General features: G+C 41.6%; 3 protein-coding genes and 1 long non-coding RNA gene across 6 annotated transcripts in view; 2 read left to right on the top strand and 2 right to left on the bottom strand.

Moving 5' to 3' along the window:
• Positions 1 to 1,493: 1,493 nt before the first annotated feature.
• The window catches only part of LOC122544649, a 31,962-nt gene continuing 12,164 nt past the window's right edge, over positions 1,494 to 21,291 (bottom strand). Inside the window, exons 4-5 of one of the 3 annotated variants that reach the window (XR_006310402.1) lie at positions 19,181 to 19,700; positions 1,494 to 1,515 (exon numbers count right to left, since the gene is read on the bottom strand). This is a non-coding gene — a long non-coding RNA (uncharacterized LOC122544649). Of the gene's footprint in view, positions 1,516 to 14,286; positions 15,063 to 15,123; positions 15,190 to 19,180; positions 19,701 to 21,291 lie in introns of those variants that run through there. The other 2 variants (XR_006310404.1, XR_006310403.1) reach the window with 2 other exon arrangements.
• LOC122544543 (late histone H2B.L4-like) lies at positions 4,816 to 5,245 on the top strand. Its single transcript, XM_043683856.1, has one exon. It carries the CDS (start codon positions 4,842 to 4,844, stop codon positions 5,220 to 5,222), a length of 381 nt encoding a protein of 126 aa, XP_043539791.1. The 5' UTR covers positions 4,816 to 4,841; the 3' UTR covers positions 5,223 to 5,245.
• Positions 6,211 to 6,716, top strand: LOC122544539 (late histone H2A.L3-like). Its single transcript, XM_043683853.1, has one exon. The coding sequence runs from the start codon at positions 6,280 to 6,282 to the stop codon at positions 6,667 to 6,669; it is 390 nt and encodes a 129-aa protein (XP_043539788.1). The 5' UTR covers positions 6,211 to 6,279; the 3' UTR covers positions 6,670 to 6,716.
• Positions 6,802 to 8,960, bottom strand: LOC122544624 (histone H4-like). Its single transcript, XM_043683944.1, has one exon. The coding sequence runs from the start codon at positions 8,561 to 8,563 to the stop codon at positions 8,261 to 8,263; it is 303 nt and encodes a 100-aa protein (XP_043539879.1). The 5' UTR covers positions 8,564 to 8,960; the 3' UTR covers positions 6,802 to 8,260.

The raw sequence follows: 21,291 nt of genomic DNA on the forward strand, positions 1-21,291 counted from the left end.
CCAACCCTGGCAACATCTTTGTTAATCTTTTCTCAAATTTCTCAACATCTTGCGGATGTCAGTATTCTCAATTTGCTGAACCAATGTCCTGTATAGCCATAACATGAAAACCCAACTCCTATATTCAATGCACTGACCATTAAAGGCAAGCGTACCAAATGCCCTCTTCACCTTGTTCCCCACCTGCAATGCCACCTTCAATGAACTGTAAACCTACATTCCAAGGCCTCTTTGTCTGACAATACTCCTCAGAACCTACCATCAAGTGTACACATCCTTCCCAAATTTGCGTTATGAAAAAGCAACTCCTCACATTTATCTAAATTGAACTCCTTCTGCCACTCTTCAGCCCATCTAATCAAGGTTCTGTTGTAACCTGAGATGACTTCATTCACTGTCCACTTTGTCATCAATTGTGTTGTTGTCTGCAAATTTACAAATCATGCCTTTTATATTCACATCCAAATCATTTACAAAAGGAAAAGCAGTGGATTCAGCATTCATCCTTGTGGCACCCTGATCCCAGACCTTCTCTCTGAGAAGCAACCCACCACCGTCTGTTTCCCACCTTCCAGTCAATTGTATGTCCAATGGTTAGCTCAACAGTCTACCATTTGGAACCTTGTCAAACATCTTGCTGACGTCTATATAGACAATATCCACCACTCTGCCTTTATCAATCTTCTTTTCTCACTTCTCGAAAAATTCAATCAAGTTATTGAGATACGACTTTCCTCACACTACACCATGCTGCTGGTTACTGTATCTTGTTGATAGTGGACAGGCTTTAGGGAGTCCAAAGATGTGTTGCACACTGCACGCTTCCCAGCCTCTGATCTGCTCTTGTATCTATTGTGTTTACATGATGAGTCTTATTCAGTTTCTTGTCAAAGGTAATTGCAGGATATTAATCGAGGGGGGATTCAGTGATGGTACTAATATTGAGTGTCAAGTGCCGCTGGTTAGATTTTCTCTTAACAGTAATCCTCAGGATGTTAATCATGGATCGAATCAGTGATACAAACACCATTGAGGGGGCAAGGATTAGATTCTTTTAATGATAGCAACCCAGGTGTTAATGTGGAGGAGGGAGGATAGGTTCAGTGATGGTAGCGCCATTGAGGTGCCGATGGTTGTGATCTCTCAACAAAGTCTCCAGAATGTTGATAATGGGGAACATGAAGGAGATGATGGTTAAATTATCTCTCAATGGTAACCCCAGCATGTTGATAGTGGGGGATTTAGTAATAATACCACAACTGGACACCGAAGGGTGATGGTTTTATTCTCTCTTAATGGTAACCTCCACCCCCACACCACGCCCAATGCTGAAAGTGGGAGGGATCAGTGATGGCGATATCTTTGAAAGTGAAGGTGCTGGTGAAATTCTCTCTCACTAGAACACTCAGAGGAAACTCATGGAGACACGGGCAGAATGTGCAAACTGCACACAGATAATGAACCAAGGCTGGAATTGAATCTGTGTTCCTGGCACCACTGTGCCACCATGCCACCCTGAAATGGATGGCAATGTACAAAACTTTATTCATGTTGAGCAACAGAGATTTGAAGTAAATAGAGGAGGCTCCTGCAGTTTCTGCAAGTGTTATGTTTAACAGAGGTAAATGTATAAGTTCACTCACTTATTCACAGAGCACAAACTGACAGGTAGAGATACTTTCAGGTACAGATGCACTCATCCATTCATATAGTTGAAGCTGTCAGGGATAGACTGATGATTGCTCAAACACATTCACATTGCAGAAACTGACAGGTACATTTTGATAACACCCACATTCCCAGAGCAGAATGTCACAGGTATATATTGATAACTACATTTTTACATTCACCTAGAACCGAATGAGGCAGATTGATAACTAAAATCACATTGACATAGCAAAAGCTGACAGGTAGAGACTGGTAATGACATTCTCATATTCACACAGCAGAATCTGACGGGGCAGATAGATAACTAGACAGTCATATTCAAAATACAGAAACTGATGGACTGATCAATAACTACACTTCCATATTCACAGATCAAAAAGTGACAGGTACAAATGAATAGGCAAAAGTGGGGACTGCAGATGCTGGAGATTAGAGTCGGGAGTGTGGTGCTGGAAAAGCACAGCAGTCAGGAAGCACCCAAGGAGCAGGAGAATCGACGTTTTGTTTAAAAGCCCTTCATCAGTACAGATGGATAACTACACCAATACAGTCTCATCGAAGAAACTGACAGGGAATGAATGATAACTAAACTCATGCATTCCTGTCACTGAAAGCAACAGGTACATTTCAATATGGACCCCCACATGTTCACTTCGCAGAAGATGGCAGGTTGACATTGATAACTACGTTCACATTTTAACAACGCAGAAACTGAATGGATGATTGATTAAACTATCCCATTTACAGACTAGAAACTGTCATATTCACAAGTAGAAACCAACAGGTTTAGGGTGATAACTTCACTCAAGTATGCACATAGCAGAATCTTACTGGGTGAGGGTGATACCTGTCCTCACATATTCAAATAGCAGAAGCTTAGAGCTGCAGATTGACACATAGGCTCTCATTGTAAGTATAAAATGGTTGGATATATTCTCATTGGAGTTTTGAAGAACAATGTATGGCCTTTAGAGCAAAAAAAATGATCTGAAGGGAGTTGATGTTGGGAGTAGGTCACTGCTCATGAGAGAATCCTGAGTAAGGGACACAGTTTTGAACAGGAAGCCTTCTGTCTAAGAAAGCAATGGAGAATATTCTCCCCCTGTTCTGTTCCACAGAGAGCAGTTAGGGTGGAGTTATCAGCTTAAGTTATGCTAATGTAGCCATATATCCTTTTTGATACATAAGGGAGTCTTTGGTTATGGGCACTAAACATCAAAATGAGATGAAGACCATAACTAAAGCCTTTGTGATCTGTTCTCATGACAGAGTACACACAGGCAGATAGAAATGTCACAGAATTCTCATGCTTCTTATGGTCTTCTGCTTTGAGATATTTAAGGTGACACAAGATAGAAAGAAATTAATAACTACAGCATATACATCTGCATGACAGGATTGGGAGGCATCATTCACTATACACTTTATCTGTAACTTACTGATATGTGTGTGCTCACAGATCACATACTGATCGATTCAGTTACAAGTTACCCTGATGTATCAAGGATGGAGTGAAAAAAAAAGATTAACCATCCATTTCATCAGAAACTTTGAGATTTGCTCTCTGTAATGCCAGTGATTGACTGAAACTGAGTAAATACAAGATTAGAAACAATAAACTGGCAGTTACAGAATGAAATACTGAGTCACTTGCAAAGCAATAAATTGTTTGGATATAACACAACTATTGATTAGCTAGAAACTGGCATAAACAATGTAACATCCGCAGTGACATTGCAGATATTGTCAGTAACAATGTAGAAAGTATTATCCTTTATCAAAATGCTGCAGTTATAAATACAAACTCAGCTTCAATTTGCAGAGGCTGATATTCATAGGGTTTGGGAGTGGAGAGTAGTGAGTCCTTCCTGAGTCTGTCCAAAGTGGTATCTGGTACTTTCAAAATTGACACCGACACAGTAAAGCAACAAGGTACACTTCAGAAGGTTTGAGTTACAGTCCAGTAACGTACTGACATGTTAAGACTGTGAAGTAGAGTTTACAAAAAATACATCCCAGAAACAGACGGGCACAGATTGGAGTTGAGAGTGTGGTGCTGGAAAAGCACAGTAGGTCAGGCAGCATCCGAGGAGCAGGAGAATCGATGTTTCAAGCAGAAGCCCTTCATCTCGACGTTTTGGGCATAAGCCTCTAATCCCCAGCATCTGCAGTTCTTACTTTCTCCTCGGGGCACAGATTGGAGGAATATTTCTAAGTGGCTGGCAAATAGTATAACGTTTTACCGCTCACAGCAGTGTTTGATGGTTACAGAATAAAACCCGTCTTGAAATAACACTATTAGATGGAGGACCAGAGCCTCATTGGACAGATGTTTGAGTTAGTGCAAAATGTGTAAATTAGGACACGACAGATATAAAGTTAAACTGACGCATATATATAGCATGCTAACAGTTGCTTGTGAACAGGCATTCGTGTAAGACTGAGAAGTGTTATAAGTCCCTAAATGAAACGTGCAGCAACGTGGTTTAGTTACACTGCGGGGACTTTCAAAGCACACAGTTATCGATAGGTCTCTGGGCCCACAGTTATCAGTCAAGGTCACAGAAATTTATTCATCCCACAGTCAAGACATGACTCAACTCGTGACTCAAGAAAAGTATTACATAGAAACTTTTTCTTCTCATTTCTCTGCAACTCCGTGCAATTGAGAACAAGTTGCATCAACCCCAAGTGTAGAAAACACTCACAGTCAGGTTCCAGTCGTTTGTGTAACTTGACAACAAATGTAATCGCAATTTCGAATACGAGATTTTTTTTCACACAGTTCTGTGTTAATTCCAGCCCATGCAGAGGAACAGAAACAGACATGCGGAGCTAGAAACACATCATCACAACAACAAGCAAAAGGAAACCGAGCCAATACCACAGTCATTTTCTGTATCACAAACACAAAACAAATCTCCCTCAGTCAGACTGACAGGAACAGAATCACTATCCACTTAACATTTCGTTGCAAATCCTGACAGATCCACATTGGATCCCACATTAACCACTCAGAGAGACTCAATGTTTGGGAATGACTCTGTGTAAAGTACCCAATCAGGAACCAGGCTTTCCCCCATCCCTCATTAGCATTGATGACGTCGTCAGTCTATAAAAAGGGAACTCCGAGCCCACTTGCCCTTATTCTGCATCTGAAAGTGAGCGGCGCTATGGCTGATGAGAAGAAAGCACAGCAAGCCTCCAAGAAGGGCGCGAAGAAAATCATCAAGAAGGCGCCAGCGAAGGGCGGTAAGAAGAGGAGGCGGTCCAGGAAAGAAAGTTACTCCATCTACATCTACAAAGTGATGAAGCAGGTTCACCCCGACACCGGCATCTCCTCCAAGGCCATGAGCATCATGAACTCGTTCGTCAACGATATTTTCGAGCGCATCGCGGGGGAGGCTTCCCGCCTGGCCCATTACAACAAGCGCAGCACCATCAGCTCCCGGGAGATCCAGACCGCCGTGCGGCTGCTGCTGCCCGGGGAGCTGGCCAAGCACGCCGTGTCGGAGGGCACAAAGGCGGTGACCAAGTACACCAGCTCCAAGTGAAGGACCGCATTGCACTAAGACAAACACATCCACAACCCAAAGGCTCTTATAAGAGCCACCCACAACTTCCCCGAGACAGCTGAACTGTTTCTTTAGGAGTTGTTTGTTTTAGTTTGCATGTGATTCTTGACAAGGCATTCGAACTTCTTGTGCTATGTGTTTTTGTGTTAATAAGTGCTTTGCAAATTATTTGGGAGTGGGGTGGAGAGAGCAAATCAAGCGCCAGTGAGTCATTTTCCTCTTGCTCGTTCACCCTGGTAGACAAATGCCCACATCTTTCCGTCCCACGATTGACGCATTTTACTTTGATTTACTTTACATTTCCAATGTGCGGGTTTGATCCGATTTTTCGGAATGCAAAATAAAGCTTCCTGCTCTCGGTGAGAGACTTTAAAAGCGAACCGAGAGAACACCAACACAGCTACCGGACTGAAACGTGGAGCATTTGCTGAATCTGATCGAGAGCGATAAGGGAGGACAGCTTTAAAATATCGTCTTAAAAAACGTGTTTGCTGAGCCATAAGAATGCTGTGTGCTGCTTTATCGTCATTTCGGGGTGGTATTGAAATGTGAAAAGAAAAACCAGGTTGCAGACTGCAGTGTTTGGTCCGTTTTGTTTCAGCCTCTTCTCAAAGTTTAGAAAATAACCCACTCTCAAGATCAGAAATGGACAGATAACAGTTCGAAAAATGAGGGAGAGTAAGACAGTGTGAAGTACACATTTGTAAACTAAAAGTAAATTAACATGAGTATTAATGTTTTTTGAACTTCCTCCGTTTTTGTACTTCATTATTCAGGTAAAACATACTCCTTTGTTTGTAAATTGGCGGGCTTTTCAACTTGTAAAAATGCGGTTGATGATTTGGCGCCGGTACTTTCCGCCCTCCTCCCCATGTCCTCCCCGGATTGGGGAATGAGGCAGATATCTGATTGGGAATTGAAACAACATTAGGAGATGCTGACCAATCCGAAATGGCCGCCGAACCATTCCTCTCGAACGTATAAGAGACCGCAATGTGAACGGACTACAGCATTCTCTGTGAAAGTGCTTGTGACAATGTCGGCAAGAGGAAAGGGCAGTGGGAAAGCTCGCTCCAAAGCGAAGTCTCGGTCGTCTCGGGCTGGCCTGCAGTTCCCGGTGGGCCGTGTTCACAGGCTCCTGAGAAAGGGTAACTATGCTGAGCGTGTGGGTGCCGGAGCGCCGGTCTATCTGGCTGCGGTGCTGGAGTATCTGACGGCTGAGATCCTGGAGCTGGCCGGCAACGCGGCCCGGGACAACAAGAAGACCCGCATCATCCCCAGGCACCTGCAGCTGGCCGTGCGCAACGACGAGGAGCTCAACAAGCTGCTGGGAGGGGTGACCATCGCTCAGGGCGGGGTGCTGCCTAATATCCAGGCCGTGCTGCTGCCCAAGAAAACCTCCGCTGCTGGATCTGCTAAAAAGTGAAGAGACCATTCTTGAATCTGACAACCCAAAGGCTCTTTTCAGAGCCACTGACAGCATCTGTGAAAGGAGCTAATCTTTCTGTCGGATTGATTATTTTCATTTTAGTGTGGCGAGCCCTCGCCTCATAATAAGCCAGTCATAAATAAATTTCGCGCTCCGTTTAATTGGATGCTGTTATTTGCTATGATTTGTCATAAAATGCGATTGCAAGAGTGTCCTGACCTACAAGATTTCGTATTGAACGGTCACTGCCTGAGTGATCTCTGTCTTTACTAGGAGTTTAGAATGGCGGCACGAACGTCCGCGATCGGGTTTGACCTCAAATTAGATTCACATTTCCTTTAAGTGCAGTAGGAAGAACTGGTTTGACCCAATGCAGTAAGGAACGGTCCCTGACCCTCTGCGTTTTATTCTCGACTCGGTTCATATCCAATATTCTGTCCCCTGTCTCTGGAGAGACAGCAGATTGATCACCATTGAGACATTTTTTTCAGCTGTAAAGGCGGGAATGGGGTAAAGTGAGATTGTCTGATCTTTAATTGCTTTTTTCGGTTATGAAATCAACGTGTACGTACTGTAAAACTTGCTGCTCTTTTATACGTGATGGCGGGCATTTTCAAATTTGAAAGTAAGCCGGCGCCATTTTTTCCCTTTCTCTCCTGCCTCCACCTCCCCACTAGCCATGTTAACGCAAAGGCAGTCAATGAGATGGGTTTTTTTCCACAAATATCTAACCCAATACCAAAATTTGATGTTAAAATCACACTTATTACTATATTTTTTCATAGATTCCGCAATCCCTGAATGAATATCTCATTAGTTGCAAAATTCACTACCGCTGCCGGCCGTTTTGTTTTTAAGTAACTTCCGACAGAAATACTAATGTCCCCTATTGCTTCCTACTCTCTCAGGATGAGCAAGCGAACTTGTGCCCGCCGATTGAAACATCTTCAAAGGTAACATGGTGTACACCGATAAAATTACAAAACCACATTTTATCAGTATATTCCTACCACATCCAGAGCATTATTTGCCCGAAGACAATTTGTAATCGCTGCCTGAACGGGCAGATGGAAAGAACGCGCCATTACGACATCCATAGGCTCCCAGAAACAAAACTGAGCCAAATACTATGCTTCGGAAATATAAATATTACAATACGCAACATTAATGTCTGGATTCCAAAATAAATAAAAGCAAATTCATGGCATGGACACCAAGTACACATTGATATTATTACTGAGATAGACAGGTATTCACGAGAAAAGAGGAACGAAGGTTACGGGGAGCAGGCGCAAGAACAAGTTTGAGAACTATCAGCCATTGTAGAACAAACTGGATGGGTAAAGTGGCGTGATGCTGCTGCTATATCTTACAACTACAAGTCACGATGCGATACAGAGTCCACCCACTTGCAGAACACGGTATTAGCACATTTTCAGGATTGAAATAATTTTATAATCGCTATATGTTAAATCACCGTCAACAGTACGCTATCCCCTCCCCGTCCTCAGGTCTCCGCTCTCTATCCGAGGGTTTGGGTGGCTCTGAAAAGAGCCTTTGGATTCGCTGAAAAAGAGTCGCTTTACCCTCAGCCGCCGAATCCATAGAGAGTGCGGCCCTGGCGTTTCAGAGCGTACACCACATCCATGGCGGTGACCGTTTTGCGCTTGGCGTGCTCAGTGTAGGTGACCGCATCCCTGATCACATTCTCCAGGAAAACCTTCAGCACCCCGCGGGTCTCCTCGTAAATCAAGCCCGAGATGCGCTTGACCCCGCCACGGCGAGCCAGGCGCCGTATGGCTGGTTTCGTGATGCCCTGGATGTTATCACGGAGCACTTTGCGGTGCCGCTTCGCTCTGCCTTTTCCCAGGCCTTTGCCTCCTCCAGACATCACGCTTCTTCACTCCAACCGCTGCCGAATGAGAGCAGAGCTGTCTCCGCTTCCTTTTTTTATAAAGCCCGGTACGACCTGGCAGAGAGTAAGAGACGGGTCCAGAGAGGAAACTGAGTGACAGACAGAGCAGGGAAATGTCTTTGGCCATCCAATTCCGCCTCCAGCAACTGTATCTGGGACTAAACCTTTTCTCCCCGAAGCTGACTGTTCCTGAGCAGAGTAGCGCATGCGTGAGGCCCTCCCCCAACGTTGCCATTCAGTGAGTGCAAGAGGTTTGTTTGGAATACCAGGCTCCTTCCGACGTGGACGGGGACTGATTCGGGGTGAGTTCAGGGAGAACCGGGGGCTGTTTGTAAGAGGCCGAGCGAAGCAGGAACTGGTCCCGGAACTTGGAGTGAGCGGGCTGGGGGGAAGAGAAAACCTTTCTCGGGCTGTGTGTGGGCCTGCTGAGGGAGGCAGAGCGGGAAGAAGCTGTTGTGGGACATTCTTGTGGTTTACAATCCTCTGAACCTGTTGAAATTTCTTTCTGTTTCCCACTGTTTGTTGAAATTGTGCAACCAATAGCGGAATCGGAGACCGACTGTAGGAATGTGAGACTCCTGTTAAAATACATACACAGGGGTCTTAGTAAAAACATTAGATATAGCGCCGTTTTTCATCTCTCCAACCGTCAGTGTACTGGGAGTTGGACCTCTCAGCATTCTGGTGGTGAGTAGTCCTATTCATGGAGCTGTGCACTTGTTGCTTAGTTTCTAGATTTCACTCAATTCGTATCGAATCATATGAAAAACAAATACAATCCACCGACAAGGAGCAGCTCATAGCAACAATGGAATCAGACCCGTGGTTGTATTTAAGTATTTTCTCTCCCTTCTGCATTTAATCATAATTCAAACGGTTTCATTTCTGTTGCCATTTCCTTGTCTTTTGCCTCTAACTCAAGTTACTTCACTTTCCATTGAATTTTAGCCAATCTGAAGATTCTGACGGTGTTTCCAACAAATTTAAATGCTGAGCTATTGCTGTAATTATCTCTCCTTTCCTCATGGAAGGACACAACCTTAATTCCAGGCGTCTGCTATTTCCAGCACATTTGCAAAAGCCCCCAAATCACTACTTCCACTCCCAGAAAACTCTTGATGACTGAAAAAGCCATTGCTATCCCAAGCAATGTTTAAACCAACTGAATTCAAAATTCGGAACAAAAGACACGGACACCGACCACTCGCTGGTACGGATCAGGCCAGACCCCCTCAAAACATTTCAAGAAAGTAGCCCGGACCCTAACTTTGCCAGTTGGTTTAAGCGGGTGTAACTGCGCTGTTCCAGGAGTGATGCAGCTGGTCAAACCACGTGGTTTTAAACAAAGCAGAATTGATTTACAAGATTGCCGAATGAAACAAACAAAAGAGAACATAATACTAAATAACGTAACCTATCCGAAAACCCGACGGATTGTACCAACTTAACTATGTTGTTCCCAATACTTGCAACAATCCCCACAAACACCCTTTGGCACAAAAAGGTAAAATCAAACACAGGGTCTTACAGGAGAGATGTCAATGAGAGAGTACCAGCATCGATCGGCTTCTTTGGGTTCAGCAGCTTTTTCAACTGCCTGACTACTTTCAGTCCATAGCCAGACAGTTAAAAACCAAATCAAACCAGAGATAAACTGAGCTGGGAAAACTGGGCCACTCCCCTTTCATTGTGCAAGTGTATTTTTTAATGCTTGAGGCATTATCTGTTAGCTATAATCAAAATGGACCTAAAACCCCTAAATTCAGACAGTTCGGAATCTGTGTCTTTTACAGGCTTGTTAAAGGAGCAGCAGCATCACAGCAGACTGGTTCAAAAGGTAAAAACCATAAGATACAGGGTAATGGTTGATGGCTGCTCATGTGAATGGAAAGCTGTTACAAGTGGTGCTCTGCATGGCTCAGTGTTGGGACCTCTGCTGTTTGTTTTATACATGAAGGATTTGGATTTGACTGTGGTGGACAAGTTTGTGAAAAATTGGCCATGTTGTGGATAGTGTAGAGGATAGCTGTAAGCTCCATAACTATCATAGATCATTTGGAGGAGTGGGCAGAAATGCAGCGGATGGAGTTCAGCTTTGATAAGTTTGAGGGAATGCATTTTGGGAAGTCAAACAGTAAATGGGAATATAGCGAGAGTTCTTGGTGTGCAAGTACACCGGTCCCTAAAGATAGATGGGGTTGTAAAGAAGGCATGTGGAATGCTCTTCTTCATGGGCAGGATGGAATACAAAAGTAGAGATATAACAATGAAATCGTATAAGGCACTGGTGAGGCTACAACTGGAATATTGTGTGCAGTCGGGTCCCCACACCACTGGAAGGACATCATTGCTCTGGAGAGAGTGTTGAGGAGATTTACTAGAATGTTGCCAGGGCTGGCGAATTGTAGCTATCGGGAGAGATTGGAGAGGTTGGGGTTATATTCCTTGGAACAGAGGTGACATGATTAAGGAATATTAAATCGTAAATACTAAGTAGTGAGCTACTAATGAAGGAGCTGACGCCAAAAGCTAGTACTTCCAAATAAACCTGTTGAACTATAATCTGGTGTTGTGTGATTTTTCATTAAATAGTGAGGGGGAGAGATTAGAGGAACCTGTTTCCTTTGGCAGAGATTTCAAACACCAGGGATCATTTATTCAAACCAAGCGGCTGTAGAATTAGATAATATGAGAGGAAAAATGTGTTTTATGCAGAGAGTGGTGGGTATCTGGAATTCGCTGCCTGATTTGGTGGTCATGATTCTAAAAGATGAAAGACTTAACAAACAATTTAGAGGAACCTGTTTCCTTTGGCAGAGATTTCAAACACCAGGGATCATTTATTCAAACCAAGCGGCTGTAGAATTAGATAATATGTGAGGAAAAATGTGTTTTATGCAGAGAGTGGTGGGCATCTGGAATTCGCTGCCTGATTTGGTGGTCATGATTCTAAAAGATGAAAGACTTAACAAAAAATTTAGGTCTTTTTCAATATATAATTTCAGTTACATCACACTGGAAACTTTTGCTATAAATTCTGTGTTTTACAATCTTACTCTCCACAATCACCTGATGAAGGAGCAGTGCTCCAAAAGCTAGTACCTCCAAATAAACCTTTTGGACTATAACCTGGTGTTGAGTGATTTTTAACTTTGATTTGGTGGTGCATAGAGACCCTAAACTCTTTTAAACAAAAATCCATGGAACTGCACCTCCAGTTCTGTAAACTGCAAGGCTATGGGCTGTGGCAGGAAGGTAGGATGAGAAAGGGCATCTTTGGGTTGGCATGGACAAGATGGGCTGAAAAGACCCCTCTGTGCTGTATTATTTTTATGATTCGATAGTTATCAATTGGACCCTGCCAGTCTCTGCTGTGTGAATATGTAAACATACTGACCATATAATTAATGTTACAGTTTAATAACTGCACTCTCACATTCGCCAAGCCGGAACTGACAGGTATAAATTAATAACTGAACTCACATACCCACTTGCATCTGGTAATCTCATTCACGGAGCTGTGTCGATGTTTTTTAGTTTCTGGATCTCACTCAATTTTAAGAAAAAACGGACAAGGAGCAGCTCAGGGCAGGAGTGGAATAAGACCCGTGGTTCTGTTTAATTTGCTGGCTTTAAATAAAAAAAATCATAATGATCATTAACTGAATGTTACATTGATGTTGCCAACCACAGCTGATGTTGATTTACAGGAGGTATCTCTTCTGTCTTCCTCCAGGCAAGTACTCAAAGGACCAAAACAATGTAATATTCCCTCGGTACAGAGCCAAGTGTGACCAGCTGCTTTGAACAAACAGCAGGTATGTTACTGCTGTCAGAGCGAAGAACATCCTTTCCACAGTCACAGTGGATTGAATCAGAGACACATTGAGCTCCATTTCCAGATATGTTCAAAGTCAAACACCACCAATGAAATGGAAGTTTCTATCTATTTAATCTATATTCTAAATGCATTCTACGCAGTTCCAATCAACTTGCATTAAATCTGAACATAGAATGATACAGCACAGGAATGAGTCCTTCAGCCCACGATGTTGTGCGGAACATGCCGCCAAATGAAATTAATTCCTCCTGCTTGCCCTTGGTCCATAACCCTCCATTTCTTGCATTTTCATTTGCTTACCTAAAAGTCTTTTCAATGCCCTTATCATATCTGCCTCTATCTCTGCCTCTGGCAGTGTGTTCCACTCCTACCACTCTCTTTGTTTAAAAGAAACTGCTCCATATGTCTCCTTTGAGCTCTCCCCGCTCACCTTATACACATGTCTCTTAGTATTAGACATTTCAACTCTTGGAAAAAGATTCTGAATATCACCTTAACCATGCATCTCAATTTTAGAGACTTCTGTATATAGATTTGCTCGCTGAGCCGTAGTTTTCATTTTCAGACAGTTCATCACCATACTAGGTAGCATCATCAGTGAGCCTCCAGTTGAAGCACTGATGGTATGGCCCACTTTCTATTTGTGTTGCCTTGGGAAGGTGACATTATTTCCTGTGGTGATGTTGAGTCATATAGATGTACAGCACGGAAACGGACTCTGCAGTCGAACTCGTCCATGCCGACCAGATATCCCAACCCAATCTAATCCCACCTGCCAGCGCCTGGTCCATATCCCTCCAAACCCTTCATTTTCATCTACCTATCCAGATGCCTTTTAAATGCTGCAATTGTACTAGCCTCCACCACTTCCTCAGGCAGCGAATTCCATACACGTACTACCCTCTGGGTGGAAAAGTTGCCCCTTAAGTCTTTTTTATATCTTTCCCCTCTCATCCTAAAACTATACCCTATAGTTCTGGACTCCCCCATACCAGGGAAAAGACTTTGTCTATTTATCTTATCCATGCCTCTCATGATTTTATAAAAATCTATAAGGTCACCTCTTAGCCTCCGATGCTCCAGGAAAAACAGCCCTAGCCTATTCAACCTCTTCCTAAAGCTCAAATCCTCCAACCCTGGCAACATCCTTGTAAATCATTTCTGAACCCTTTCAAGTTTCACAACATCTTTTGGATAGGAAGGACACCAGAATTGCATGCAATATTCCAACAGTGGCCTAACCAATGTCCTGTACAGCCACAACATGATCTCCCAACTCCTGTACTCAATACTCTGACCAATAAAGGAAAGCATACCAAATGCTTTCATTATCCGATCTGCCTGCACCCCAAGGTCTCTTTGTTCAGCAAACTGCCCTCGGACCTTACCATTAACTGTATAAGTCCTGCTAAGATTTGCTTTCCCAAAATGCAGCACCTCACATTTATCTGAATTAAATTCCACCTGCCAATTCTCAGCCCTTTAGCCCATCTGATCAAGATCCCATTGTAATCTGAAGTAACCTTCTTCGCTGTTGATGTCCTCCTATGTTGATGTCATCAGTAAATTTATTATCCATACCTCTTATCCTCACATCCAAATAATTTATATACATGACGAAAAGTAGTAGACCCAGCACCGATCCTTGTGGCACTCCACTGGTCACAGACCTTCAAGGCTGAAAAACAACCCTTCACCACCACCTACCTTTGTGCCAGTTCTGTATTCAGTGAGATCTAACCTTGCTCACCAGTCTCCCATGGGGAACCTTGTCGAATGCCTTACTGAAGTCCATATAGATCACATCTACCGCTCTGCCCTCATCAATCCACTTTGTTGCTTCTTCAAAAACAATCAAGTTTGTGATACATGATTTCACACGCACAAAGCCATGTTGACTATCCCTAATCAGTCCTTGCCTTCCCAAAAACAGATCCACTCTCAAAAACAAGACATTGAGAGCTAAGCTCTGTTGATCCTCCAATGTCCACAAAAATAATTGAAAATTTAATTATTCTCCATAATCTTCTTCAGATGTATCCACACTCATTAATGCATAAAGTACGCTTGGTACCACTCCACTCAGTGCTGTCTCCAAAATTCAAGCTGAATTCTATCCATATCATTAGGTGTCCCTAACAATGAAAAAGGACTACTGCCTGACCTAAGCAGGCACTGCTGTCACCCAGCATTCCAACCTTTGGAAAATAGGGACAGCCAAACATATCAATGAATAGGGTGGTATATCAATCATTATTTCTTTTTGTAGCATCACTGCCCCATTTCATGGAGTTGGCAAGCTCCATAATGTCACAGCTTTGTGATACAATGACGAGGACAAGTGAATGAGACAAATCACCTATGTAGTTATTCTCCTCTTGCAATTTTTGATTTGCTGAAAATTCAAAGCCTAAAATTAGCTTTCAGAATATGACAAGTAAGATTCCAAAATGTATAGTAAGGAACAGGCTTTAAAGTTGGACAAGCATAAATTAATAAATTGGTTAAATGAGGTTAAAATGAAAATAGAGGCAAGGAGATCAACTACTGAAGGGAAGAGAATGATGCAATAAGAAGGATAAAGCAGCAGAGAACAGTTTTTAAAATGTTTTAGTCACTTGTTGGGTTTCCACCCTGAATTAAAGATAATAATTATTTTATTTATTATTATAAATATTTACTTAATTATATATTAAATAAGAAGGATAAAGCAGCAGAGTACAGTTTTTAAAATGTTTTAGTCACTTGTTGGGTTTCCACCCTGAATTAAAGATAATTATTTTATTTATTATTATAAATATTTACTTAATTATATATTATTTATATTATTAATATTTATAATAAATCAATTGTTAGCCTGAATCAATATTAATTGGCAGGATACCTTCACACATTCTCAGTGACCTGTCATATTGATTCATGGCTAATTTAAAACATGACTGCATTCATTCATTGTTAATTAAAGAATGAAAGCTACATTACTGGCCAGTTGAAGAAAGGTTGCATATGATTGGGGGATAGGGATAGATATATATATGGTAGATGAAACTCCCAAAACTTGGGGAGGTGATTGTGAATGGTTTTACATATATGTATATTTAATAAAAAATAACATGAGAAGACAATGTAAGACCACCAAGGTTGAGGAATATATAAATAAGGTTAAAGCAACAAAACTGTAAAATAAAAAAAACTTTCCGAGTAGAATCTGTGTCTGGCATACCAACCCTTTGAGAATTGGGATTTTGTTCCTGTATACATGCTGAGCCCTGTGGCTATGTGGTTGGCATTGCTGCCTCGTGGTGCCAGGGTCCCAGGTTTAATGCCAGCCTTGGATGGCTGTCTGTGTGGAATTTGCACATTCTCAGTGTCTGTGTGGGTTTCCTCCGGGTGCTCCGGTTTTTTCCCCACAGTCCAAAGATGGGAATGTCAGGTGAATTGGGCATGCTAAATTGCCCGTTGTGTTAGGTGCATTAGTCAGAGGGAAATGGGTTTAGGTGGTTTAATCTTCATAAGATTGGTGTGGACTTGTTGGGCCTGTTTCCACACTCTAGGAAATTGAATCATCTCCTGATTGTCCCCAGCCTTAATTTAAAGCATTCACTTGTTGAAACTTTTCCTTCTTTGGAAAATGAAGCATTCAGTCTTCATAGTCGATATCATGGGGATGAGTGACCTTGTGCCATCCTAAACCAGGGACTAGAGTAATGTTAATGAAGCATGCCCCTGACTGCAAGACCAAACAGCCAAATTTGCTAAGTATGTCCAAGTGTGAAACGGATGCAAATGCAGTAAAATTCTAGGAGTAGCCTGAATACTTTCAGGCTTGTGTTACAAGTCTGAAAGATGTGCCTATCTGTCTGATAGAAGTGACAAACAATTGAACAATAATGAAGAAGCTCAATTACCTTTATTTAACCCTGTGCTTTTGCAACGTTTTCTGGCTGGAGTCACTGACATGATCCAGACCAACAGTACAAACCAGTCCAGGAATTTCCAGTCGCAAATGAGGTGGGATTTGGGATGGCCAGAACCAGACTGAACCATGATGCAAGTTACAGGTAAAACAAATTATATCCATCATCCTTGCGATCCCAAATGCCATACGCCAGCCCTGATAGGGTTGATTGGAACCAGGATACCCACTGGGGGCGGAACGTACCTCATGTACCTTCCCGATGACAACTGCTGGACAACGCTTTCCCGAGGGGATCCTAAAAATGGGGGAAGGCAGGCCCCAACATTTAACCTTCGTGACTGGCAACAAGACATCAAAAAAGAAACCCAGGAGCAAATGCCTGGCCCTTGCTTTAACTGTTGAAATGTGGAGTAATGTGTCTTTAATGTTACCTCGGAGCTGACATTGGGAATCGACAGGCTTTCATCCTATCAAAAGGAAAATCTACTAATATACACTGACTCTTCATTGATTTTAATACGATCCACGATTTTGGAGCCTTGTGGGAACATTGAAGATTTTTAACTCTAAGGGAGGTGGGGGGGGGGGGGGGGGGGGGGTAGTGTTATAGTAATGATATTTTGTCCAATCAATCTGACATTTATCAAGATATCTGGCTCATGCTGATGAAAATGATACTGTTTATAAAGTGATGGGCAAGTATATGCAGCTGCCAAACAGTTAGCCTTACAACTCAAACTTCTGATCCCATAGGGTCCCTAGCAAAACCCGTTTCGGCACAGTATGCCAGACCTGGGTAAGGTGCAAAAATCACGGGGGAATGATACTGTCTGTTCAGTGCCAATTCACAATGTAGAGGTTGATTTCTCTATTGCTTACTGACTGTAATCATACAGGTTTAGTGTTTGGATTGTTTTCAATATTGTTTTGAAATTTGGAAGTAATTTGCAAATTTCCATTTCTGAAATATCTACAGGCACTTTATACTACGATATACTGAATTATCAAGTGATTTGATCTCATACATGGACGCTAAGCCTAAATATCTTTGCTTTGTGTATGGAGCTTATAAGAATACACACTGGTTGATTTGATTTACTTTTGGATTGGGCTGTCAGATATAAGAAGGTGTGTCTGGTTGAGCTATTATCTTCACTTAGATATTTAATACTGAACAGTGATAGTTTATAATTTTAGGACTATACCAATACTTATATTGTAGGGTTACCTCACTACTAGAAAAATTTCAATGTGGTTTGAAAGCTGTGTGTAATGTTACCATAATTTGGGGACAGCATTGCCCTCCAGCGAATATTTATTACTGACTTTTCTCAAAATCATCAGATTTCTACATTTAATTCTAGTTACTGCTAACTAAAGCTGTAGATCAGGCCATTTAATTGGGCACAATGTTAATGTTTTTTTAAAAAACAAAGAATATATATTGCAGAACTAATCTAAATTTTAGATAATATAGATTTTTTTAAATAGCAAAACATCAAACAGCATTACATCCCAGCAAAGCTGGATTTATAAAAATAGGTTTGCTTAATTCGCCCATGCCCGGGCTTTTCCATATAAAATATGAAAATAATGGGAAGGAAGGGAATGCTAGTGCATAATTTAAAATGAACAAACTTTTTGCCAGTATGGGCAATATATTTACTCCAGCGGGCCATTTGAGTTTGATTAATTTGAGAATTATTTATTACAAAATTGCTCTTAGGGCTTCTAGCCTACTGAAGAGCACAAATTAAAGCCTCAAATAAGGTACTCCCGCAATACTCAAACCAGAATATGGGTAACCTCTATCAGATTAGTTTGTGTTACTTCTGTGCTGCTGCCTATTTTAATTGAATATATGTATATTGTATATACTTATATACAAAGGAGGAAATAGTTTATACTTTATTACAATGGACACTTCGTGGTCTCCAACCTTGCAAAGGGGGAGATGATAAAGATCGAACTTGACCTGCTGCTGGACTTGCCTTTGCCAGCATTGGTGCACAAGAAGGGACAGTTTACCTGTGCGATCCTGAGCAAACAGTGACTGTGTATCAACTATGTCAGGAAGGTGTCCTTGTGTGCCAAAAGACTGAATGTTGCCAAGAAAGACTTTTGCAGTCGTCAACCGCATTTAGAACAAGTCTAAATGGTCTTTACCATGTAAAACTGTTGTGTGCCAGTTTGATTACATTTGTACTATGGGCATCCCTGATAAGCCTGATGTCCTTTCAGATAGATCATGTAGTAAAAGAGACAAGGGGGGGGGAAATGTTTCTAGAAACCCATAATAAAAGTTTTGGAAAGGATGAAGTAATTTGTTATGTCCTTACTTCAGTAAGAGACTCCCTGACCCCTTTTTATCCTTCCAAATCCTAACATGGGGGTATGGAATAGTAATAAGGTAATATCTCTTTTAGTTATTACCTATCCCCACCAGCTACTTGTTTATGGACTTCCTTGAATAAATCCGCAATATCCTATCCAAATTACTACAAGGGTAAGGAATGGGGGTGCGCTTATTTTAGATTTTTAGATTACTTACAGTGTGGAAACAGGCCCTTCGGCCCAACAAGTCCACACTGACCCACCAAAGCGCAACCCACCCAGACCCATTCCCCTACATTTACCCCTTCACCTAACACTACGGGCAATTTAGCATGGCCAATTCACCTAACCTGCACAGCTTTGGACTGTGGGAGGAAATGGAGCACCTGGAGGAAACCCATGCAGACATAGGGAGAATGTGCAAACTCCACACAGTCAGTCGCCTGAGGCAGGAATTGAACCCGGGTCTCTGGCGCTGTGAGGCAGCAGTTCTAACCACCAGAATGTTGTGTTAGTTATGTTAGAGTGCCTAAATTTTTTTTGTGCTATGATTAAATGTACTAGTCGTCACTACTTTTCTGAAGGACCTTGCATCTCATTTCTATGCCTTAACGAAAATGTATCCATATTATCACTGGAATTCAAAGTCTATGTGGAGAGGGTAACAACACACGCCTTCATTATGATACCCCTAACGGCACCAAGTATTGGAAGGGAAGAACCATTTTGGGATGTTGACGATGTTTCTTATCAAGAAATTCACTTCATTAGTACTGGATGATTTTCACCCTCAGCACCCAGAGCCGAATTATGTAAGCATGGATTATCCACATACCCCAGGAAGTCACAAATATAGGCCTGCATCTCACTGGGAAGGTCCCTCTGTTGCCTATGCTAAATCTGGATTTCTTTTTCAATTATAATAAGGCAGCTAACTACCTTGTCCTGAATAGAGCATGTAGTCCTCGTGTCGTAGCTGTAAGAACACTATTTCCAACTCCTGTTCCATGTCCAATTACCTGCAATGAAATCATAATCCCCTTTTAAATGTACAGTTTCTCCTGACTTTTGCGCAGAATGGAAGAATCCAAAGACCATATCAAGAAGTAAAACACACTCATTGGCATATGCAGCTCTTAGTGTTCTTTCATTAGGAGAGTCATTAAGAATTATTAGTCATCAAAACCATAATTATCTCATTGGTGGACTCACAATTTTGAGAAATGAGACAACTGTAACCTTAAAAGAAATTAGAAATGCTTTCAGAATTGCGCCTATTTGCCCAACAAAACCGATTATGTATTTGCGAAGGAAGGTGGAGTTTGCATTATAATTAAAGGAAAATGCATTATGAGGGTCACTGATCTTTTCAAAAACATTACTAGACATATTGATAATATTCACACTTTTGTCAACCAAATGAACGAAAGTGCGGGATGGGAAGATTGGGGTTTGGCTCATGGTACAACTGTTTAATTAATATGTCTTTGTATGGTGCTATTGTTTTAATTGGTCTTTTTATTGGTATTGCTATAGTTAAGTGTATTATTGCTAAAATATTAACTTCTCCACCTTCTCCACTTAAATGCACCTTCTCCACTTAAATGAAGACGAGGAAACACCATTGCCTGCCCTTAGTTCCCCTTTGGAGGAAGAGGAACTATGGCAGTCTCTTGCTGCTATTGAATTGAATTGATTTGATCTATGCCTTTATGGTGTGGTCATAAAATGACCAAAGGGGGGAATGAGGATCTAAATTTGGAATTTAGGCAACAAAATATGTAGATTTTTATTTTAACAGAATGGATTCTCGATTTAAAAGAATACTACAAAATGGCCTATAAACCATACTGCTGATTTGCAGAATTAACTTGCAGTTCAAAGATAAGAGGACAATAGAGTTTTCATAAGATGAATACTGACACATTAATTGACCATTTGAACTAATCTTGAACTAAGACATGGCATGACAATTTACGTAAATTAGATATCCTTCTTAAAGAAAACATCATTGGATTAACTTGCTGTAAATCATGTCACCTTATTATGTGTGATTAGTCTTTCTTGTAATTAAGGCTGCACTATTTCTTAAAAAACATAAATAATGTGTAATTTTCAAATGTAATTGCGCAACTTCATCACGGAACACAGAAGCTTCAATCTCTGTGTTGCTGCATAGAATTGCGTCAAGGTACCTTAATTCAATAAACTAATGAACCTTGCTTTTTGAATAGACCGCATTTGTCGATTCCTTTGACCGATTTCAAACCAAGAGGCCCCTCTTGAGGGGACATAGATCTTCATAGGAAGGATAGAAAGGCAGGTAAAAGAGAAGGCGGAGTGGTGTTCTTGATTAAAGAACACATTGCTGCTCTAACTAGAGAAAATATTTCTGAAAAAGATCATCCAGTGAAAATATCTGGTTTGAAATAAGAAAGGGATGATCATTGTGATGGGACTGTACTATAGGCCCCCAATAGTAAGAGGGAAACTGAGGAACAAATATACACAGATTTCAGATAAAAAGCAGAGGACTGGGAAGCTTTTAAAGGGGGCATAGCTTTAAATTAAGGGGGGGGTAGGTATAGGACAGATGTTAGGGGTAGGTTC

The sequence above is a fragment of the Chiloscyllium plagiosum genome, chromosome 50 (assembly GCF_004010195.1).
Source record: "Chiloscyllium plagiosum isolate BGI_BamShark_2017 chromosome 50, ASM401019v2, whole genome shotgun sequence".
In the NCBI taxonomy this organism is placed as follows: Eukaryota; Metazoa; Chordata; class Chondrichthyes; order Orectolobiformes; family Hemiscylliidae; genus Chiloscyllium; species Chiloscyllium plagiosum.